General features: G+C 42.9%; 1 protein-coding gene across 8 annotated transcripts in view; it reads right to left on the reverse strand.

Annotated features, from left to right (window-relative positions):
- Positions 1-20,825, reverse strand: part of Nedd4l (NEDD4 like E3 ubiquitin protein ligase) — a 325,219-nt gene that overhangs the window by 132,784 nt on the left and 171,610 nt on the right. For 6 of the 8 annotated variants that reach the window (XM_087895985.1, XM_087895987.1, XM_087895991.1 and 3 more), the window contains 3 exons: positions 7,325-7,406; positions 4,678-4,716; positions 2,287-2,340 (listed from right to left, as the gene is read on the reverse strand). In XM_087895985.1, the coding sequence (XP_087752111.1) occupies positions 2,287-2,340; positions 4,678-4,716; positions 7,325-7,406 (175 nt within the window). Of the gene's footprint in view, positions 1-2,286; positions 2,341-4,677; positions 4,717-5,913; positions 5,937-7,324; positions 7,407-20,825 lie in introns of those variants that run through there. The other 2 variants (XM_087895993.1, XM_087895989.1) reach the window with 2 other exon arrangements.

Consider the following 20,825-nt stretch of genomic DNA (forward strand, 5'->3'; position numbering starts at 1 on the left):
AGATCCATAATGAACCTGGAAATACTCTCTGCATTTTAAATATACTCTTTCCTATGATCCAGAAACACCAGTTCCTTAACAAAGAGATTTATTTAGGTGGGACTTAAAAAAAAAAAAAAACCAGGAGGGGAAGAGTGAGAAAAACTTATTTTAAAATCGACAAAGCATGTCTTTGTTAACTGCTCTGGAGCAGAGGGTGTGGTGGATTAACCCCGTGCTTACACACACGGACTTGTTTCCTAAAAGCACAGAGTTCTGAATGGCAAAAATAAGGTCTGTGAGACCTAGACTCTAGTCTGCTCGATGCCAGAACTTCCAAATAGACTCCAGTCACGTATTGTGTTGGCTGGATTAGCAGTCAACAAAGGGAAAAGGCCACCACCAGCACCATGGGCAATCTATGCATGGTAGCTGCATGGCAGACAGCTTGGGGTAAGACAAAGTAGAGCATATCACACAGGGCCGCTCACAGCTTTTAAAGTGCTCTGTACCAGAGCCTCTTTTTGGTTTGGAAATACCTTTCTTACCCACGGCAAGGTCACTCAACTGCAAGCATTATTTTAGAGCATACAATGGGGAATACAAGACTTTCTAAATAAGACATCTCTTTTAGTAGGAGAGCAGGAAGAGGCAAGTCTGACCATTGTTTCATTTTTAAAACGAATTTCCTCCTCAAATCAGAGGTACGTATCGTTCTGTGGAGGCCCTGTCCCTGCAGAGACTTACTGCTTGCGTTATTTCAATGAATGTCACCAGTTCAGCTACTAGCTGCTGCTAGATGAGAGTATGAGAGGCAGGAACTACACTGAGCAATTCACACAAGAGATACTCAGTGCCCCTAGTGATCACTCTCACAAGCCACATTCCATTTCAACAAAGCCACCATGATCCATATTTATAACTGGAAAGATGCTGGGCTAGGAGGTACAATCTGTTAGCTTTCCAGTTGGAAGACTAAAGTCAAGCACGTCAGATTTTATCTGCCCACAAATTCTTTATTAAGGGTAGAGGTTCTGGCTATTCCCCAGCATAAGTTGACATTGAGATGCCCAGGTGCTGGACCCTGTGTGCCCCCTGGCCAGCATTTAATCACATTCAGACTCTGAAGCAGAGCTTCATCATTAACAACAGCGGAGCGCAGAACTTTGTCTCAAGAATCCTCTTGACGGTACTTTCTGTCAACCTCATGCTAGTCTACAATGTGTGGAGTCTCAATTGAATTCTGTAGAAAGATGAGGTCATGAACACACATTCCTTTTAGGCAGGGCAGTAAACAGGAGTATAATCAATCAAGCGCCCTGAATTTTATTCCCACTTCTCAGGGTGCTTTCAAGACTTACACATAACTTGATCATGTTCATTTTTCAAAACTGGGACATGAGGCTCATGGGAATTTGATGTAAACATTCTAGTTACTTAGGAGAACGCTAGGCTAGCATAATGTCTAGGTCGATAGAGGCCCTGGTCATACAGTCACCTGTGTCCCTGGAACGCACAGAAAAGTGGAAGGAGAGAACCAACTCTACAAAGCTGTCCTCTGGTCATCACACATGTGCTTTATATTCTATGTCAATTACATATATTATAGATTTATATATAAAATTTTTGCTGTATCAGTTATCAGCGAGCATGTCTTTGGGATTCTTTATTTTGCTTCCGGTGGGTTTTATTTCATGTACGGGTTTCTTATTTTTACTGAATGGGGAATGGAGCCTCACACATGCCAGGCAAGGAATCAGTGACGGGGCCACACCTCCAGCCCTTATGCTCGGCCTTTGAAATGACTTTCTAAGGTTTTCTTTTGAGAAGGTATCACTGTTTGACTTCAACAGCAAAGAAGACTTGCTTTAACGATACACTGCGAATTAGACTTTTGTCTCCCCAGAGACAACCACCATAGAGTTGTCTGGGAACACACTGTGGTATTCTAAGCCTGAGGAACATTGTTAAATGGCCACGAGCCTTGGTTACAGGATTGATGGCATCCTCACAGATGGACCTTTGCACCTGAGTTCCCTACACAAAGCATAATGAGGCGTTTGGGATGAGTTATCATAGGCGACTTTTATCAATATTAACTATAAGAAATACACACATACTCAAATAAAATTTCTGTCCTAGCAACACACAAATATTTGCCAGTACTGAGAGCTTGAACAGTGAAACAAAAATGGTCTTCTTTGGGTGCAAGTGCACCGCTATGAATGACCTGGAAGATCTCAAAGATGCCACTCGAAAAAATCAGTTTTTAAGAAAAGAAAGCAAAACTCAAAACCAAGGACTTACCAATCTGTTCTCATCAAATACTTCAAACAGGAGCCTGTGATTAGATGGATTTACCTAAAAGGGACAGAAACTATATTTAAATATCAACAGGTATCATTTTAAATTTGACCAAAGAGACAGGAAGAACCAAGAATGATCTCTAGCACCCTGGACTCTACTGTATAATAACGACTGACCTGTTTATCTGCTATTATTCTACCCCAAGTATCTAGGCATACCAGAAAATGTAGTATATTGTTGTTTCTTAACAGTCTTAAAGGAGCTCCAATCTCTTCTACAAAGCTACCCTCATATCTGCAGATCAAGGTCTTATGCTCATTGGCCTAATGATGGTAATGATGAACACGCAAACAGTGATATGCCATTGTGCCCCACCTCCAACTATTATTTCCTTAACTACTAACACTTTATGGTCTCGTTTTATTCTCCCAACAACCCAACAGTGTGTAACTATCATTTCATTTTCACACAGAAATCACTGAGTCCAAGTGGGTGGTGAAGCAATTTACCCAGGAGCACATAAGCCAGTCTATTGAGCAATCAGGACTTGCCCTGGGTTAGGGCAAAGTCACAGCCCTGAGAGTTGTCAGTGTTTGTTTGTTTCTTTCTCTTTACCTCAACTCACCCAAATAACCTGTGTTTCATCATGTGGACTCAGGTGCCACTGACTACCTTACCAATCCTGCCGGACGCGGTATCAGGTATTGCTACTGACACGCTCGCCTATCGATCAGGGAAGAAAAGCCTACATGGAAAAAATGGACTTCTCCAGGAGATTGTGAATGTTTGGTGTCCTCAAGTTTTCAAAGTGAGTGGCAACAGCAGGCATGTAAGTTGGGTCTAATGCTAGGCTTGGGCTCCCCATGGAACATGGGATGAAATTATATTTGTTTGTAGCACAGAGAGCTCATGTGCTCAACTTGAGCTCCTGGCCCCGTGTCTGCAGACAGCTTTGCAACAGAACAAGCAGATGGATGGCTGTCTGTTCATCAACTCTGCCAAAGGCTGCACACCTATCAGAAATGCATCAATAGTCTATAGTAGAAATGGGCATGTAATAAGCTTTTGTTAAGAAACTGTGCAGGGAATAAAGCAAAGATCTTTTAAAAAAAGAGAAAGAGAAACAAATACGCCTATAGGTAAGACTTATTGACAAAATCTTATATACAATAAAATTCATACAGTGTGGTTCAAATGGATGGGGTGCAAATGATTTAGCTTCACAAGCAAGTGCTTTCTGTATCTGAACACCAATAAAGACCTAGTAACACTTCTCAGCCACCAACAGCTTTTCAGCCCTTCCCCAACTTATCTAAACTGTATCTGGTAGAGGCTGAACATGGGATCTACCAAGTGTTAAAACCTCAGAGCCACATTTCAGCTCTGAACATAACAGAAAACAGACGCAGGGAAAGTCATCCAAGTTTGCTGCACAAAAAAGCCTAGCGCAGCTGACAGAAGCCAGGGCTGTGTGCCTGGCTCTTAGCATGCAGGCACTAGAAGGCCTAAGCTGGAGCAGTTTGGAGGTGAGTCTTAGCATCCCAGGTATACAGACAGCTCAAATGTTCACTTTTAAAGGGAAACTCCTTCTTCTCTTCCAATTAAATGGCTGAAGGGCTTGATGCCTCCAAATATTTGCTAGCCAACACCAGCAAGCACTGGTCTCCATCAATTCACAGAATCCTCTTCCGTATCCAGCTGTTCTAAGCAAGGGGTGCCGGGGGCTGAGGAAATGTTCTTCTATTCGGTGGTATTGAAAGTAATTGTACACATGAGATCTCTGAATTAGAAATCGTTCCCTTCTATCCTGAACATAACTGGTAATTTTCTGTCTTTTGTGGGGAGGCAGTGCTGGAGATCAAACCCAGGGTCTCCAGAACGCTAGGGAAGTACTCTCCCACGGAACTACCCCCGTCCTCATCACTGGTGATTTGTGATGCTTCCTTTTAATTATCTCTCTACTCTGGATGCAGTTCATACTCCGTATCAGAGAAATCTTTCAGCTACTGTTTTAAATTGCGCCGTCTTTTGGCCTTTCTTTTCCTCCAAATTTTATTTTTTAAAGGTTGCAAAACAAACAAGCCCAGAAGAACTGGAATTAACCGGATCTCAAAGTCTTATTTTTATATTTAAATATTATATTTAAAGAAAAGTTTGATCTTAAAAAAGTAACATGATATCTTGACAACCTTTTCTATCTCTCCTCTACAAATGAAACCTTCACAGATTTTCAAAATTTGGGACATATCCTGAGTCGACCTAACCCAAACATTTCCTGTCTTAAGAGAAATTTCTTACTTAAAATGCTATCTAGTTTTCTTTCCATGAGTCTATTTTGATATACCAATCTAGGTATGAATAGTATTACTACAAAATGAAAGAAAAACTTACTCTAAAATAAAACTCTTCGTTCCACTTCGGGTTCAGCGTCTGGAAGAGAGAGAATTCTGTTATCTTCAGCTGTGCTGGGGCTGTTACTAATACAACACAAGCTCTTCGCATTTGCGCAAACAATTTCCTCATAAAAACGACTTTCAAAATGGCAATAAAAGCAACATTTAGTCAATTATTTGAGACTATTCTATAAAGCCAAAATGGATGGGGAGAGACTATATTTATGAAAGTCCTGATTCATGACTATGAAACCATAAATTGCACAAGCTCACCCGAAGGAAAAATGCTGGGACTTACCGACAAAGAGCCACGAAAAACAAAAACCTCCTTTAGAGAATGACATTAAAAAGGATTTACTCCGTCAAGAAGGACGTACACTTTGTTGATTCCCCTCTACCTGCTACAAGTGTGTGTTCACAGAGGAAAGGCTGAAAGTTCTCATTACTGACATCATCGTCAATATGTGACGATTATTTTCACAGAGAACAATATTGAGATTTTAACACACACACACAATTAAGAAAATTGTATTTTTTCTTTTTCCTAAAGTAATCATTTAAAAGATATCCTTTGATCCCCTTCATTAACATATCATTCACCTTAAACACGCATCCTGCAAGAACACAGCAACCAAATTCTGGTGTTGAGCTTGAACTAAACAATTTTCTAATTTAACATGAAGCACACTTTCTATGAAGGAACACATACACACATCACACACAACCAACACACATCACAATACAACAAACCACACACACACACTTGTACAGGCATAAAAGTCAGAAACACAACCTGTAAAAACGACCTATAAGATTCTGAAAATGAAAAGTTAGTTTGCCAACATATTTACCTTTTAACAGGGGAAAGAGAAAAACCCAGCTTACTAAACCACACATGCCAAACAGCACTGTGACAATGATCAACTGACAGTGATTAAAAAATAACAACAAAAAAAAAATGCACTTTCCCCACCCCCAACTCTAGAGAACCCCACCCTAAATGACCGCACTTTGGGGTATGAATAGAACTGAGAGGGAATTGGGGGGTGGCGAATGCTCCCCTTCCGAACTGGAAGGCAGCTACATGGAACGAGACAGAAGGTGTTGCAAGGCAGGCCAGGGACAAAAGGAAACCACCAAGCAAAAGGAGCAGGGACACCGGTAGAGGAGGCGTGAGCTCTCCCACAAGCACAGCACCGTCTAGTACCACACAGCACAACACAGCAATACTAACCAGGAGCCGGGCCGCGAGAATGGAGACACTCCCTCCAGCTGGCGAAGAGACGGAGAAGCAGGGCTGCCACTCCAAATGAAAGACATTGTAATGCCGTATTCACTGGCATGGGTCCTTGGCTCTAGCCCAGCAGGGGACCAGGCCCCCTGACTGCAGTTCTGACTAGGTACCCCAGCTTCAGTGGGAACAGAACAAGTGCCAGCGCCTAACACTGGGAACAATGGCCTCCCTCCTCAGAGGCGGCCTCCCACTAATCTCTACACTGGCTTGTTTGCAAACAGGTTTCACTGCTGGTTTTCAATGCCAGGTGAAGGACACTGTTTCCTACATAAAATGACCTGATTGTGCCATAGATCTGGTGTCTCCATAGCAGCAGGAAAGATACAATCTTTTTAAAACGATCATGGCATCAGAAAACATTTCATAGAAACAATGTGTGTGTGTATGCGTGTGTGTGTGTGTGTGTGTGTAGGGGAGGATAATAATAACTTACAAACAACTCTAAAACACAAATACAGTATTCTTGGTAGAAAACATGAAACTTTAACAAAGCCCCATTCCCATCCTCACCCATGATATACAGATGAAGTATCCCTATATTTTTATATATAAACAAAAGCATAGAGGTGAGTGAATTTAGACGTTTTATTATTATTATTATTAGGCAGAGATCTCAGTCAGTAAGATGCTCGCTGTGAAATGCATGGCTGAGTGGGAGTCCCAGCACCCATGTAAGCAGTGGGCGGAGCAGTTCACAGCACCTTGTCCTGGCAGCACCCAGTGAGGCAGAGGTAGCAGGTAGGGGATCCTGGGATTGGCTGGCCTGCTTCTCTACTCAAGCCAGAGAATTCCGGTTTAGTGACAGACCCTGCCTCAAAACACAGGGGATAAATGATTAAGTAAGACACTTGATTTTTGCCTCTGGCCTCCGCACAGACATGTTAATTTCTCTCTCCACACGAATATGCACAACACACACACAACAGGAAAAGACACACACACACAGGTATAACTTTACTATTAACACATCCTGTGTATTTTCACGTGAATGAGCGAGCATTCTGCTTCCTCAAGTACCGGTTATTTCACAAACCAAACCATTCCTCTTTTGCCTGCCAAGTCCACCATTCATTTCATTAAAATAAAATTTACGAAAAATATCAAGTTGACCAGAATAATTTGTTTGGTTAAATGTGTTGTAAGGGAAAAAAAAAACTTTATAGAGATAACTCATGTAAAACATGGAAAAGTTTTGGACCATGGGTGATTTTTAGATGTAATACTAGAGTCACTTAAAATAAAAATATTGCTATCTTATTTTTAAAACATAAATTTCTACAGAGCCAAAATATAAAATGTAATTGGGTTAAATTACAACTTATATAAATTTCATAAAAGTTGGCCAACATACCTTTTTAATTGTCTTTGTTTGAACCAAAGCAAGTTCTCTATTCTCATCCGCTACATACAATGACAGCTTCACATATGGGTCACTGCAAGGAAATAGCTCAGGTTTAATGGTGCTATACTTTTTTCATTAAAAACAAACAAGCGAACAAAAGCAGCAAAACGGAATGAAAATGTAAATGTAAACACCAGGTAATGCCCCAGCTAATATTTAAGTCCATACACGAAGCAGTATATTTTGATAAATGTTCCTGCCAAACAGTCCAAATTAAATAACACAAAAACACAAAAATGCCAGTGTTCTAACTTTAAAGATGATCTTTCCAATAATCAACTCAAAATAATTAAAGGTGTCATCACTTTCAGACTTTTGACAGATTTTTGGAGTAATTATTAGGATTAATGCATTATTATTATTATTATTAGAAAGATTATTAGTTTATTTGCTCCCACAAATAAAAATGTATCAAGAAAACATAAGTTTACAACTCATTCATATTCTCATTTCTGTCATGTGGGTAAATTACTTTTCTTCTAGTGGAGATAAAACTATGATTATTCACCCAAACCATGACAGATAAAATAAACCAACACTTCAGAACTAAACATTGGAGCCTAGGAAATTCAATGGTTATCCAAAGACAGATACTGGAAAACAATCTAAATTAAATTTTCCGCTTTTGACTACAAGTCCTTGCACATATTACAGTCTTAACCTTGAGAAGCTGCATCCTCCAGCAAGAGAAGTATTGGAAAGGGTACCTAATGTAGACCACCTACTAAGAGTGCCAACCTACTCAGATTCTCTAGTGTTTCTAACCAAAATTAGCCAGGTTTTCATTCTTGAAAAATTGGGGTGGGGACAGTCAGATGGCTCAGCTGGTAAAGCCTTGTAAGTCTAAGGACCCAAGTTCAATCCCTGGTACCCACATAAAAGCGGAAGGAGAGTGATGACTGTACAAGGTTATCTTTTTTATCTCCACACGAATCGCTCCACATAACACAGAACACACACACACACACACACACACACACACACACAGACAGACAGACAGACACACACAGCAGAAAGAGTTAGCCTTAAGTGGCTATCCCAACAATTAAACCTTGTTTTACAACTTCCAACGTATTCCCAAAGACTACTGAATATACTTCAAGATGCTGAGAGTACATTAATTCCTATATGGTATCTTCAATAACAAGTGTATGTCACGAACCCTTCATAAAAGGCTAGCAGGAAGGTTAGAGTCAAAAGACAGTCCACAAAACACGGGCTGGGAGATGTTCCAGTGGGTGAAGCGCTTGCCGTGCAAGCACAAGGACCTGAGTTCAGATCCTCAGCACCCAGTAAAAGCTGAGTGTGGTGGCACATCTGGGTGCAGAGATAGGCCTTTCTCAGCTCACTGGCCAGCCAGCATAATCAAATTATCATCCTCATCCTCCTAATAATAATATGTATTATTATTATCACTAATAGTGTTATACCATAATACTAATAATAAAAAAGTAAGAAGCAACTGAGGAAGACAACGTGGTCCTCCGGTCCCTATACACCTATTACCTGAAGGGGGTAATTGTATCCACAAACCCGCACATCCACTCACACATACACCTTCCACTCCCAACACACACAAAACCAAAGGTCCGTAAAATATTAGTATACAGAAAAAGATATTTGTCAGCATTACCTTTGTTCATAAACAGAAAGCTTGCCTTGAAGAAGGAACATTTAATTAGATAAATCCACTTCTTACCAGGACACAGCTTCAGAAAGACAGCCACCAAGAGCCAGCACCCACCCCCTGCACAAGGCCCCAAGATCACCTTCCCTTGGAGGTCTCTGATCTGCAGCGTGGGTCAAATTTGCCTTTTTGGTCAGCATTGCTCCTTAGTCTTAGCCTATCAGACTCTCTTGAGAGGGATTGCTGGGCCCTGTGGTCAAAGCCAAACTCAGATAACCTGAGGAAGAGACCCCACAAGTTACATTTCTAGAAAATTCCCAGCTGCAGAGTTACCTGGTGCAGGAACCACACTTGAAAACCAGTGTTGTAAGTGGTATCTGAAAAGAGCATTTTCCAGTCGTAGACTTTATTTCCTTTCCTGTCTAGCCCCCAGTCTACTGCTTTGAAAGCTCTTGATGCCTGAACCCAGTCTTGAGAACAGGTTTCTGGTGTAGCGGATGAGGGAGTTTAAATTCTGACAGGTAACCCCACATACTCCACAGAATACCATAAACTCTGCAGTGTTTTTAGATTTTACCTCCCTCTGCCATTACAGCTGGCTACTATGTAACTAACTACAATGAGTACGCAGCTAAGCCTCACCTTAATAGAACATCTGTTCTTCCCCTGGTGATTTATTCACCTGGGGTTATATTCCCTGACTAAGTGGCACAGACAGTTTGGGTTGGTGGGTGGGGTCTCTGATCTTGGGACAGTGTCTTCCAGCTGCAGTGAGGAAGGTATGCCTGTGCATGCACTGACTGAAGTGCTTGAGGTACGACAGACCCTATGAAATATTGATCAAGGAACTTCCGGGTGCACAATTCAGCCTTAAGGGAGCCAAAGGCCAAGGGGCTGGAGCAGGCTAAAGGTCAGTGTGGTACAAGTCCAAGGCTGGGGAAAACAGCAACTTGTCTAGACGACTCTGGTGCAGCCCTTCCCATTCTGCTGGGGCTTAACCACACTCAACGTCGGGCTACTCATAAATGAGGTAGGGTGGCGATTCCTAACTCACAGAGCAAAAAGGCTGGACATCACTACTAGTCAGCACAGTGCCCAACAGTACATATGCCCCTGACGTTGCTCTCTTAGGAGAGATCTGGGGTTTTCTGGATGCTTCTTTCTAGTTCCCACATGTGCTGATTGTTGACCGGGTTGATGCTGATTTGCCACATAGTTTGCACTGGGTGTGCCAACCGCAGCTTGATAGGTATTCCACGCTTCCTTGTTATTCATACCCACAGGCACCTGGGTAAGATGCTCACAGTCGCCATCGTATTCAAATCAACCCAGTCCCGGTTCCTAGTTACCACTCTGGTGTCTAAGTACAGCTCAGGGCTAGCATCAATAGAAATCTGTAAGAAGCTCAAGCCACAAATTGTAGACCCCTGGAAAAGGAGTCTGCACATCTTTGAAACCGTGGGCTGAGCTAGTTAAACATTCCTTCCCCAGGAGAAGCTTTCTATTTTATTGGCGAAAAGCAAACTATAGCCTCCCTCCTCTTAGCCCCATTTAAGGAGCCAACGAACTGGGGCTAGAATTCAAGCCACCTCCTATTTACTATGTGCATATTCCATGCCACGTGAGGAGATAAGCCCCAGACACAGTAGGCCCTGTCCCTGCTCCACCTGCTTGGATATCATTTGTGTACAAAAGAAGGCAAAAATCAGAAGGTAAAAATCACTTTACAGACGTGAGTCACACAAGGGGCTACGGAAAATCAATGATGAGCTGACAGGAATGCTGAAACAGAGAGCAGAGCCACCAGGAAGCACCAGATGTCACTGGAAAGTATCCCTGTTCACTCATGAGAAGGCATATCAGAGACCTTGCTCGCAGTCCATTCTGATTTTTTCAAACTTCCTAGAGAGGGGCTTTTCAACAGCCATCTTCCCCAAGCTCAACATGGAGCTGAGCACTGGGAATTCTGGGCCTCTACACTAAGAGAGACCAGCTCTTGAGCCTATGTGTTGTTGATGGCGTTGAGGAGAGGGCCTCTGGATCTGTACAGACCTCAACTGGATTTAAATAATTAAGAGATGCGAATCTTTCTTGGGGTCTCATTTTCCACCCCTCATACCCCCATCATCAGAGGCAAAGATCCTGTTCACGGAGAGTTGGACATTGGCCTGTCTGGGTTACACAGTTGCTCAATCTTCCCGTACACTCTGGACAAGGACCTTGAGTCATGGCACGTCACTGGTGGGATAGTACCTGACCAGCTCCACTCACGGCGAGCCACATTCTTTCCTACCTGTTATTTACTCATTTTTATTAGAATAAATAATCCTTACTGAGAACCACATATTTTCCAGTGGGCAGGGCAGGCAGGGGCTGACTTTAATGGGCCACATATTCAAGGCAAATTACATCCAGAGTGGAAGACAGGTTTCCAAGTTACTGTCCTGTCTGCTAGCTATGAAGAGGTCTCTCCTGTCGAGGCTGAACATCAGAAACCTGAAAATGGTCCATACTTTGAAGGAAGTTATCATTCCTCTTTGGGAAAGGAAGGTTCTGGATGCTGTAGTGGACACTTGTAGGAAAGGTATGACTTTGTTCCCTACCAACACAGCACAGAGGCCTAATGACTACAGCACATGGCACGCCATGTTTATTTTGACTGCCTGGCTCACTATGACTTACCCGACCCAGATGGCGTCACTGAAAAGCCCCTTTCTTGTTCTTTCCCACGTCTACCGTCAGTGTTACACACTTATTTAGAACCTCAATAAGGAAATCACACTTATAAAAACACTTCAGAGTAAGGGAAAATACCTAGAAAGTGTGACAATAAATAAAACATACAAATGCACGCACCAACACTGACTCAAGCTTTTATGACAGATTATGTAAGCCTGAAGAAAGTTAACACATTGTTAGATGGAAACATTTTAATGCTCTGCCACCAGAAGGACAAGTTATTGCAAGTTCCCTGGAGTAGAGCATGGCAGGAGTAGCAAGAGCATTTGTAGAGCTGATGCCCTTTGATTCCTATTTACCCCTGGTAACTGACCCCAAGGGCACTGAGATATCAGCAGATATATGCCCCACATGCTCATTAAAGCTTCACATAGAATAAGAAAATATTAGAAGCCCACTCTACCCAATTAGGGAAACAATTAAATAAGTTATGCTATAATCAGGGAACCAGAGTATTATAAGCAATTAAAATCATATTTTCAAATAAAAGAAAATATGATATATAACATTAAGGATTAAGCATGATCTAAAAATGTGCCTTAAATTTATAAAATATATAAGTAATTGAAAAAAACTAACAAAAATGTCAAGAATCATTCATTTTAGATACTAGGCATGTGATTTATATTTCTTTCTTTCCTTATGGCTGTTTTTGTTGTTTGCTGTTTCCCCAAATTTCCTGTTGTGAACAAGTATCACTTTTACAAGTGCAAAAAATGTCATGAAAATGCCAATTACAGTTGCACATATGGTTCGGCTCAGATATAGGCCAGTGACCGGAGACCTCTACGTCCAAGCAGCCCTCACATTTCTTTCAAGCCTAGAAAACGACCTTAAATACACGACCATGAGGGACTCTTAAAGAATGCTGCACACATGCCAGCCCTCAGGTCTGAACAAACAAACGTGAAGGTACATACTGAAATTCGCCACTTGTCGCGAATACTGGCAGTACGTGTCTCTTATACGTGATTTTAACAAATATGAGCAGAGTGGATTAGATTACAGTCAAATTCATTCCTACGTTGTTCCAAAGTAGATGTAAAGGGACACAAAAACTTTACGTCTTGGGCATAAACTGTGAAGCTACCCTCACTATACCCTTTGAAACAAAACTTTGGGTACAATTGTGTTGTCTGGAGCAAGTAGTGACTTAGCGCATTGAAGACCCTTCTTAGTCACCGTCTGGGAATCCCTGGCTGAGACTGTCTCCCTCCCTATAAGCAACCTTGCCACCTGCAATCAGTCACTGGGAGTCCCACACCTGGGCCACGGGAACTCCTGAGCACGAGAAGCCCCCTGCACATGTGGCTGTCTATCAAAGGCAGACACTCCTCATTCAACCTGTCAAGATATGAGGTGGCTTGAGAGAGTATCAGTGGTAGGAGGCTCGTTAGGGGCCAACTCGCTCAAGATCCGTATCTGCTCATCTTCTCCACAGTCAACATTGTCCAGGAAAGTAGCAGAAAGAGAAAACTGCCCCTAGGTGTTGCTGGAATATATGCACCTCTCTGTCAAAGGAGATGGGAGTGCTGTGGCCACCTCTACCAGCATTCTCCTATAAGCAGAATTTCACTTTGCTGTTGTTGCTAAGAATGTTTCCAATACATAAATGGAGTTAAAGGGAGACAACTAATCATGAGGCCACAGAGACAAAAGCTTAGATGCTTTTGGAAATTATTCCAAAGAGACTCTGAATGTCCAGTATGTACAAACGGCTGTGGTGGACACCAAGGTGGAGGAAGGGAGACAGGGTAAGCAGAAGAGATGCTGTTCCCTTCCTAGAAGCCAGAGTAAATGAGATACACACATACAAGCACACACATACATACTGAGTCCACAGGAAAAAGTTATAAACACAAACACACACACATATGAGTATGCAGAGGCACACACCATCACTAATCCTCCCAATTTCAAAAAGCATGATTCTAGCATGCCTAATCCATGAATGAAGAGAAGAAAGGGGGGCAAGGTTCTGAACTTTGTTCTACTTCCCAAACCCACATTTTGCCCAGTACACATCTGAGGGTGCAATTCTATCTTCTACAGCACCCCAAAAAGCCAAAGATTAAAAAACAGCCTCTTGGAGAAGACCTGGGTTCACTTTCTAGCACGCTCACAGCTATCTGTAACTCCAGTTCCAGAGAATTTGATGCCGCCTTCTGACTTCTGCCGGCATTGTACACACGTGGGGCACAGACATGGAGGTAACACACGTGTGCATGTAAAATAAAAATAAATCTTTGAAGCAAAGAAAACAAAAAAGATTTTTAAAATCTGGAGACAATTACAGACAGTGCAAATACACACACACACACACAAGTACAATGTGCTATATATATACACAATAACTCTGTATAGCCATTAGAATTATACCAATAACAAGGCTGACAGTCACTAGTTCTTTGCTTCAAGACTGAAACGCTGTCTATTACCACCACTGCAGAAGGAGACAAACTACTGTAGGAATACATCCAACTGTAAGAGTGCCATCTTTTTTTTTTTTGAAAGTAATTTTATTAAATTATAAAGAGTTTCCATTTACGCCCCTCCTCCCAACGCCCTCCCACTCCCCCCCTCCCTCTTCTCCTCCCTCTTTGTCCCCAAGGGCAGTCAGGGTCTCCTGCCCTGTGGGAAGTCCAAGTTCCTCCCCCCTCCCTCCAGGTCCAGGAAGGTGAGCATCCAAACAGACTGGATCCCAAAAATCCAGTATATGCAGAGGAAACCAGTCCCAGTGTCATTGTCAATGGCTTCTCAGTAAGACTGCAGGCCAGCCACATTCAGAAAATCCGGCCACATTCAGAGAATCTGGTTGGATCACATGCTCGTTCAGTCACGGTCCATCTGGCCTTGGTAAACTCTCATTAGATCCGACCCCTTGTATCAGTGGGTGATAGTATCCCTCGCAGTCCTTCGTCATTTTCTTCCTTCCATTTGGATCTTGGGGGGCTCAGTTCCGTGCTCCAACGCGGGCCTCCATCTGTATCGTCATCCAACGCCAGATGAGGGATCTCTCTGGGAAGAACTGCTCCGTAAGAGTGCCATCTTGCCGCACTGTTTTCTAAATGTCATGCATGCGTCACTACCCAGGAATACACACATGCGGTCAATTTGCATGCGGTTCCTTCACCTAAATGGCTGCAATTAGAAAACTTAAAAGTTAAACACACTATGTGTGTGGGGTGGGGGTGGGGATGAGGGAGGGGACAGGAGGGATAGCTCCATGGTTAACGGTGCTTGCTGCTCTTCCAGAGGACTGAGTTTAGTTCTCAGTACTCAGGTCAGACTGCTCATAACTGCCTGTAACTCCAGTGCCAGGGGATCTGATGCCCTCCACTAACTGATGGAGAAACCATTCCCCAACCTGTGCGTGCACACGCTCACGCACACATACAGACACAGACACACAAACAAATGCACCATAAGGATATCAATAGAAAAAGGAATTCACATCATTAAGACCAAAAAGTAAAGTAAGTGGGCATGGTGACGCACAGCTTCAATGCCGGCACTAGAAAGGCAAAGGCCAGTCTGATCTACATAGCAAGTTTCAGGACAGGTAGGACTACACAAAGTGATGCTGTCTCAAAAAACAAACCACAACAACCCCAAACAAACAAAAACAACAGAACAAACAAAAGTCTGAAACAGCCTTGAAGAAAGGTACGCAAACATGTTGAGTAAAAAAGTCCCACTTCTTAGTGTCTGTTAAGACGTCAGGGCAGCAGGCTCCATCATGGGACAGCAGCTGTCAGTGGGTCTCATGCTCCTGGCTAATTACCATGTTAACACATAGCACTGCCTCTATTATCTCTTTAGGGGGCTCCAAAAATAGACTCTGTAAAGAGAGCAAAAGTACTGCTTCCACACAAAATTAAGAGTGGGATCAATTAACACCTGTTAACCTGTCAGAGAAAATGTAAAACTTCCAAACTGATTACACAAGACTTTGAAAGGATAAATTTATAAAAAATATAACTCTGGAGCTGGGTGTGGGGGCACATGCCTTTAATCCCAGCACGGGTGAGGCAGAGGCAGGTGGATCTCTGTGATTTACAGCTCAGGCTGGTCTACAGAGCTAGCTCCAGGACAGACAGGGCTGTTAAACAGAGAAACCCTGTCTTGAAAACGATATATATATATCGTATATGTATGTATATATATACATACACACACACACACACACATATATATATATACACACATATACACACACATACACACACATATAAGCTAGCACTGGAGTGTGCAAGCATCCTCACTAACAACATGAGAACATTCTGAGAGGTCTTAGAGACTTCAAACCTACTGCCTAATGTACATGAGATGCAGAAATAATCCATTCAGAGACACACACAAAAAAGAAATAGGTTTCCAAGAATAGAAATGGTTCTGTGAAGATAAAACTCCCTTGCTGTGCTTGCTCCTCAAGCGCTGCAGAGGAACTGGCTCTTAATATTTTATCTGCAGTACATGCTGCAGAAGCTGTCCTGCCATGAGAAGGTGACATCACACACGAGCGCCCATCAGAGAGGACAGCCATGTTCTTTCCCGGCAGTCCCCTGGAAGCCAGAGAAGCCTAAGCCAGGGCCCTAGCATTTCTATTATCTCTAACTGCTAAATTATTACCTCTAAGAAGTTCTTTGAAAGCCAGTACAATCTTTCGATTTAAGCAATATTTTTTAGTCAAAAATAAGGAAGTTTGCTAGCTTTGACTAACCAGGAAACAGAAGGCAACCTGTATGGCCCACAAGCAATACTGTCACACAAGAAATCTTGTGTCACAAAGAATACGAATTCTATAGAAAATGAAGACATCAGTGAGATGAGATTTTTCCACGGATGGAATCTGCTGTTCCCCTCACATTCTGTCTTCTACCATGAGTCTTTCTCAAAACCATCTACTCCCAAGTTCATGATGAGGGTTTCCCAATGCTTTCCCTAGAAAGATATTCACTCCTGAGCTAGCTCACAGCTGTTTTGGATGTCCACAAGTCCTCTACTATACATACACACACATACACACACACACACACACACACGCATGCGCGTGCACACACACACGTGTACACACACATTTAGAAGACACAAAGTGGCAATACAGATTCTACATAAACCAGCAGCAGTTGATTGACGTGGTTGAGGAAATCTGACTGATGAGGAATTCCTGAGACACAGGGCTTCACACAGGACAGCCACAAGAATCACCCAGAGCACTGGTTCTCAACCTTCCTAATGCTGTGACCCTTTAATACAGTTCTTCATGTTTTGGTGACCCCCCAACCACAAAATTATTTGTTGCTACTTCTTAACTGTAATTTTGCTACTGTTATGAATCATAATGTAAATGTCTGTGTTTTCAGATGGCTTTAGTGACCCCCATGGAAGGGTTGGTCAATTCCCAAAGCGACCGTGCCCCTTGGTTGAGAACCACTGACTTAGAGGATTTATTAACTTACAGACTTCTGGACCTCAATCCTCAATCTTCCAATTCACATCACCTCATAGCATGTGTTTCTGACAGCTTACTCCTAAGAGCAGACCATTCTGGGACCCATCACAACGCCATCTTTTCCGCTTTCTGGTCTCATTCCACCCTGTATGGAGGGTGGAAGACGAAGCAGGAGACAGAGCAGCCTCATCTCTCCTGGAGACCGAGGACTCTGCCTGTGGGTGGCCTGGTCATCTGATGTTACATACATTTACTAGGGTCACCAAAAGGGCAACTACAAGGACTAACTGTAATTATAATTTACCAGCCATCACCATTTTGTGTTTATCTCAGCTGAGTGGAAGTGGGAGCGAAGTGTGTCTAGTAAAGGCAAGTCAGATCCTGCCTAGTTAAAAAAACAAAACAAAACAAAAACAAATGATTGGTCTAAAGCCAGAACAGGTAGGAGCACCTTGCAGCAGTTAAGAGTTCCCCAAGAACTCTGTCCTAAAGGAAACAGGAGGAGGAAAGCTCTGAGCTAGGATCACCTCGGTTCTTTTGTTGTTATGGGAGGTCAGTGGGTTGTGCAGTTATCAGACCTGCTCATCCACTTCCTGCCTGGTTAGACAAAACAGATCACATCAAGCGGAACTTTATAAAACCAACTCTCGGTGATACATGCTCGCTAGTTTATCATACATTGTTTTTGTAAAGTAACCCTGTCTGTCCCCGACTAATAAAATAGCATGAGACACAAAGAGAAAGACAGAACTGTGCTAATCAAGTGTGGAAAAAGATTTGCAGATGAGTTATTCTCTTACAATCTTACACAGAAGCTCCTGAGCTCACCTCATCCCCCAGTTGAGAGGGAGATTATGCTGAAAAGGCAGAAGACACTGGACTGAATGCCAAAGCAGAATCCATACTCAACTGTGTCAAATCCCTAAAGAGGGCACATTCTAAAGGGCAGAACTGCTTGGGCGAATTTAGACTTTACTACCTAACCAGGGAGGAAAACTCCTTTAATTAAGGTGGAGAAGAGTCATCCTGTTCTGAAGAAGAGCTTGCTTTTACTTGCAACCGATGTGGCTTTGTCCTTATGAAAAGGAGAGACTGACACTCATAGAAGGGATGCACAGGAAGACATCCTGTTGACAGGGAGGTTGCATCTATGACTGTCACCTGCAGCCAAAAAGCAAAGAAAGAGTCATGGCAGGGTCCTGCTCATACCTCCAGACAGGTGGCTTCCGGTACAGTCAGGCAGTAAATAAATACCTTTGGGTAGGTACCCAGCCCTCGTGCCTTGCCATAGTAGCCTCGGCAGAATAGTATCCAATCAAAGCCAGCCTTTGCAGGAAACTGAGGGGTACAAACAGGCTGCAAATGCCTTTTGCTCATTCTGGATCTGTGATACTCAGGGCTGTCACTGAACAATTCCCTGTGGGGGCTGGGATAGGGCTCACAGTCAAATGTTAATCACCTGTGCAATTACATGTATAAAAATGTAAGCTGAGTGTGACACATGGAGGCTGGAAATACTTCCATGTCTGTTCATAGGCTTTTCCTCGCAAAAGTCTGCAACTGCAGATAAGGGATTGAGGACCTGTATGAACTTGTGGCACACTGAAAGTGCTTCTAATGCCACTCTGCCAACCACACTCGGCCTGCTATGAACCCTAAACCACAAGACCAACCCTGAAATCCTAATATTTCAAAGGGTCAAAAGCAGCCCCTCACCTACCAGAAAGACCTTTTTTAAGTAGTTTTATCTTCAAGTCTGTTAACAGACCAGCAAACCACCACACACTTAAGCCCTCCATTATTCTGAGTGCTGTGGCGAACTCAGAACTGGAGAGAGCGCAAAGTGACTGCAATATAATCAACAGAAAAGGGACTAGATCATAATAAACCCCCCACTTCTAAAGAGATGGGTATACATACTTTCATAAATAGGTGGTTAATCTATGCTAAGTGCCGACATTTAAATTTGGGCCCATAGACTATCAAGAAAGAGGCTCGTAGAAGACTTGAGACTCAGCACTCATTTGCACTAAAAGTCTGGGTAACCCCACACCAACAGGCCCACAGCATTCCTTGCCACATCTGCAAAGCTGGGTATCCACTGGGAACTGTTCACAGTACCCAATTCATCTAAAGGATAGTTGGGTCTTAGTTGTGGCCTTGTTAAATCTCATAGACATCTGAGAGGCATTCAGATTTTTAAAAATCTTCCCCTAAATTATTGTATTAGGTGGGAGAGGATGTTCGAAGAGTTCTCCAGAGCCTAGTGTAGACTCTACAGAGTCAGTAATAGGGAACTACGTTCTCACTCATATCCTCTCTCATAAACATGTATGCTTGAGTACTGCAAGTTCTCTGCTAGATAGGTGATCATGTTTTATGGATACATCTACTTCTCCCTGCTCATGGAACCCTCAAGAAGAAAGAGTTCCATCATAGGATAATAGCACAGAAAAATTCAAGAGTTTACAGGGAACAAAGCGTACTTCTCTCCCATAATAGCTGGCATCAAACCTCTACTATATTTAACAACCAGAATGTGGGCTCCTCCTTTTACTTTCGCTCTGTGCTTCAGACTTTCTAACAGACAGCAAGTGGAGTGTCTAGCTTAGTCCGTTTGCCAACAGCCACGTCTGTCTTGTTCTCCAATGGTGTCAGTGTAACGCTCTCCACGCTTCCAGCCCACTCGGCCCAGTACACCGCCGTCATTGGTTCAGATGTATTCTAGGGCCTTTTCTCCTACCTCTACAGTTACCCTTTGTGCTCCAGGCAGCCAGCGGCTCTTCCAAACAAACCCCAAGAGAGTAGGCATCTCCATTCTCTGCATTCATACAGACAAACGTGCTGAGGCCCCTCTTTCCCAAGGCTCACTGCCTTCCTGCATCACATGCTCTTTTTCAAGGCTATAAATCTTAATTCCCACTGTTTATTTCTTCGGCGTCTGAATATTTCACGGGACCCTGCAGCAAATGGTTCCCTCACATATAATTTGTAGAGGGCTGACTTCTTGCCAAACATTCTGAGAAGGTAACTTCTCCCCAGAGCTTTACATTTAGAAAAATCACAACTTGCTTAAGTTGCTAAAATGTGGGATTTTCATCATGTTTATCGCATATCTGTTATGCAAACTAAGTAGAAATCTCACTGCCTTCAATTTGCTTCATATTCTACACTTTCTAATATGTGGGACCTCAGGGCTGTCAAGAGTATCATAGAGTCTAAGTCCAAAGACACGTATGCAAGAACGCACACATGCAAGGGGGGAAGTTTCCCAGTGAACTTCATGTTACAGATATGACCAGATACTGAAAAAGAAAGCCCCAGGGAAACATTACTATTTGAGACTCACTCAGGGAGAAAACAAAATGACAGTTCATTCCAGAAACCTTGATGCGATGATTGGTTGTCGCTCTAAAAGCAGATGGGGGCTCAGATGAAGAGCGCTGCCCCCCAGCTTATGTTCTCGGTGCACTTTTCACGTTGCTTTCCATCCCTTTTCAAAATAAAGATGCGTGAACATCAGTCCGCAAACGGACTCTCAATAAAGGCGAACAACTGGGAGGGTAAGAAACCTCCAATTTCCGCTGAGTGGACATGGAGTGAGATATCACTAAACGTGGTCACCACTT

Source organism: Myodes glareolus, chromosome 13, assembly GCF_982192425.1.
Source record: "Myodes glareolus chromosome 13, mMyoGla1.1, whole genome shotgun sequence".
NCBI lineage: Eukaryota > Metazoa > Chordata > Mammalia > Rodentia > Cricetidae > Myodes > Myodes glareolus.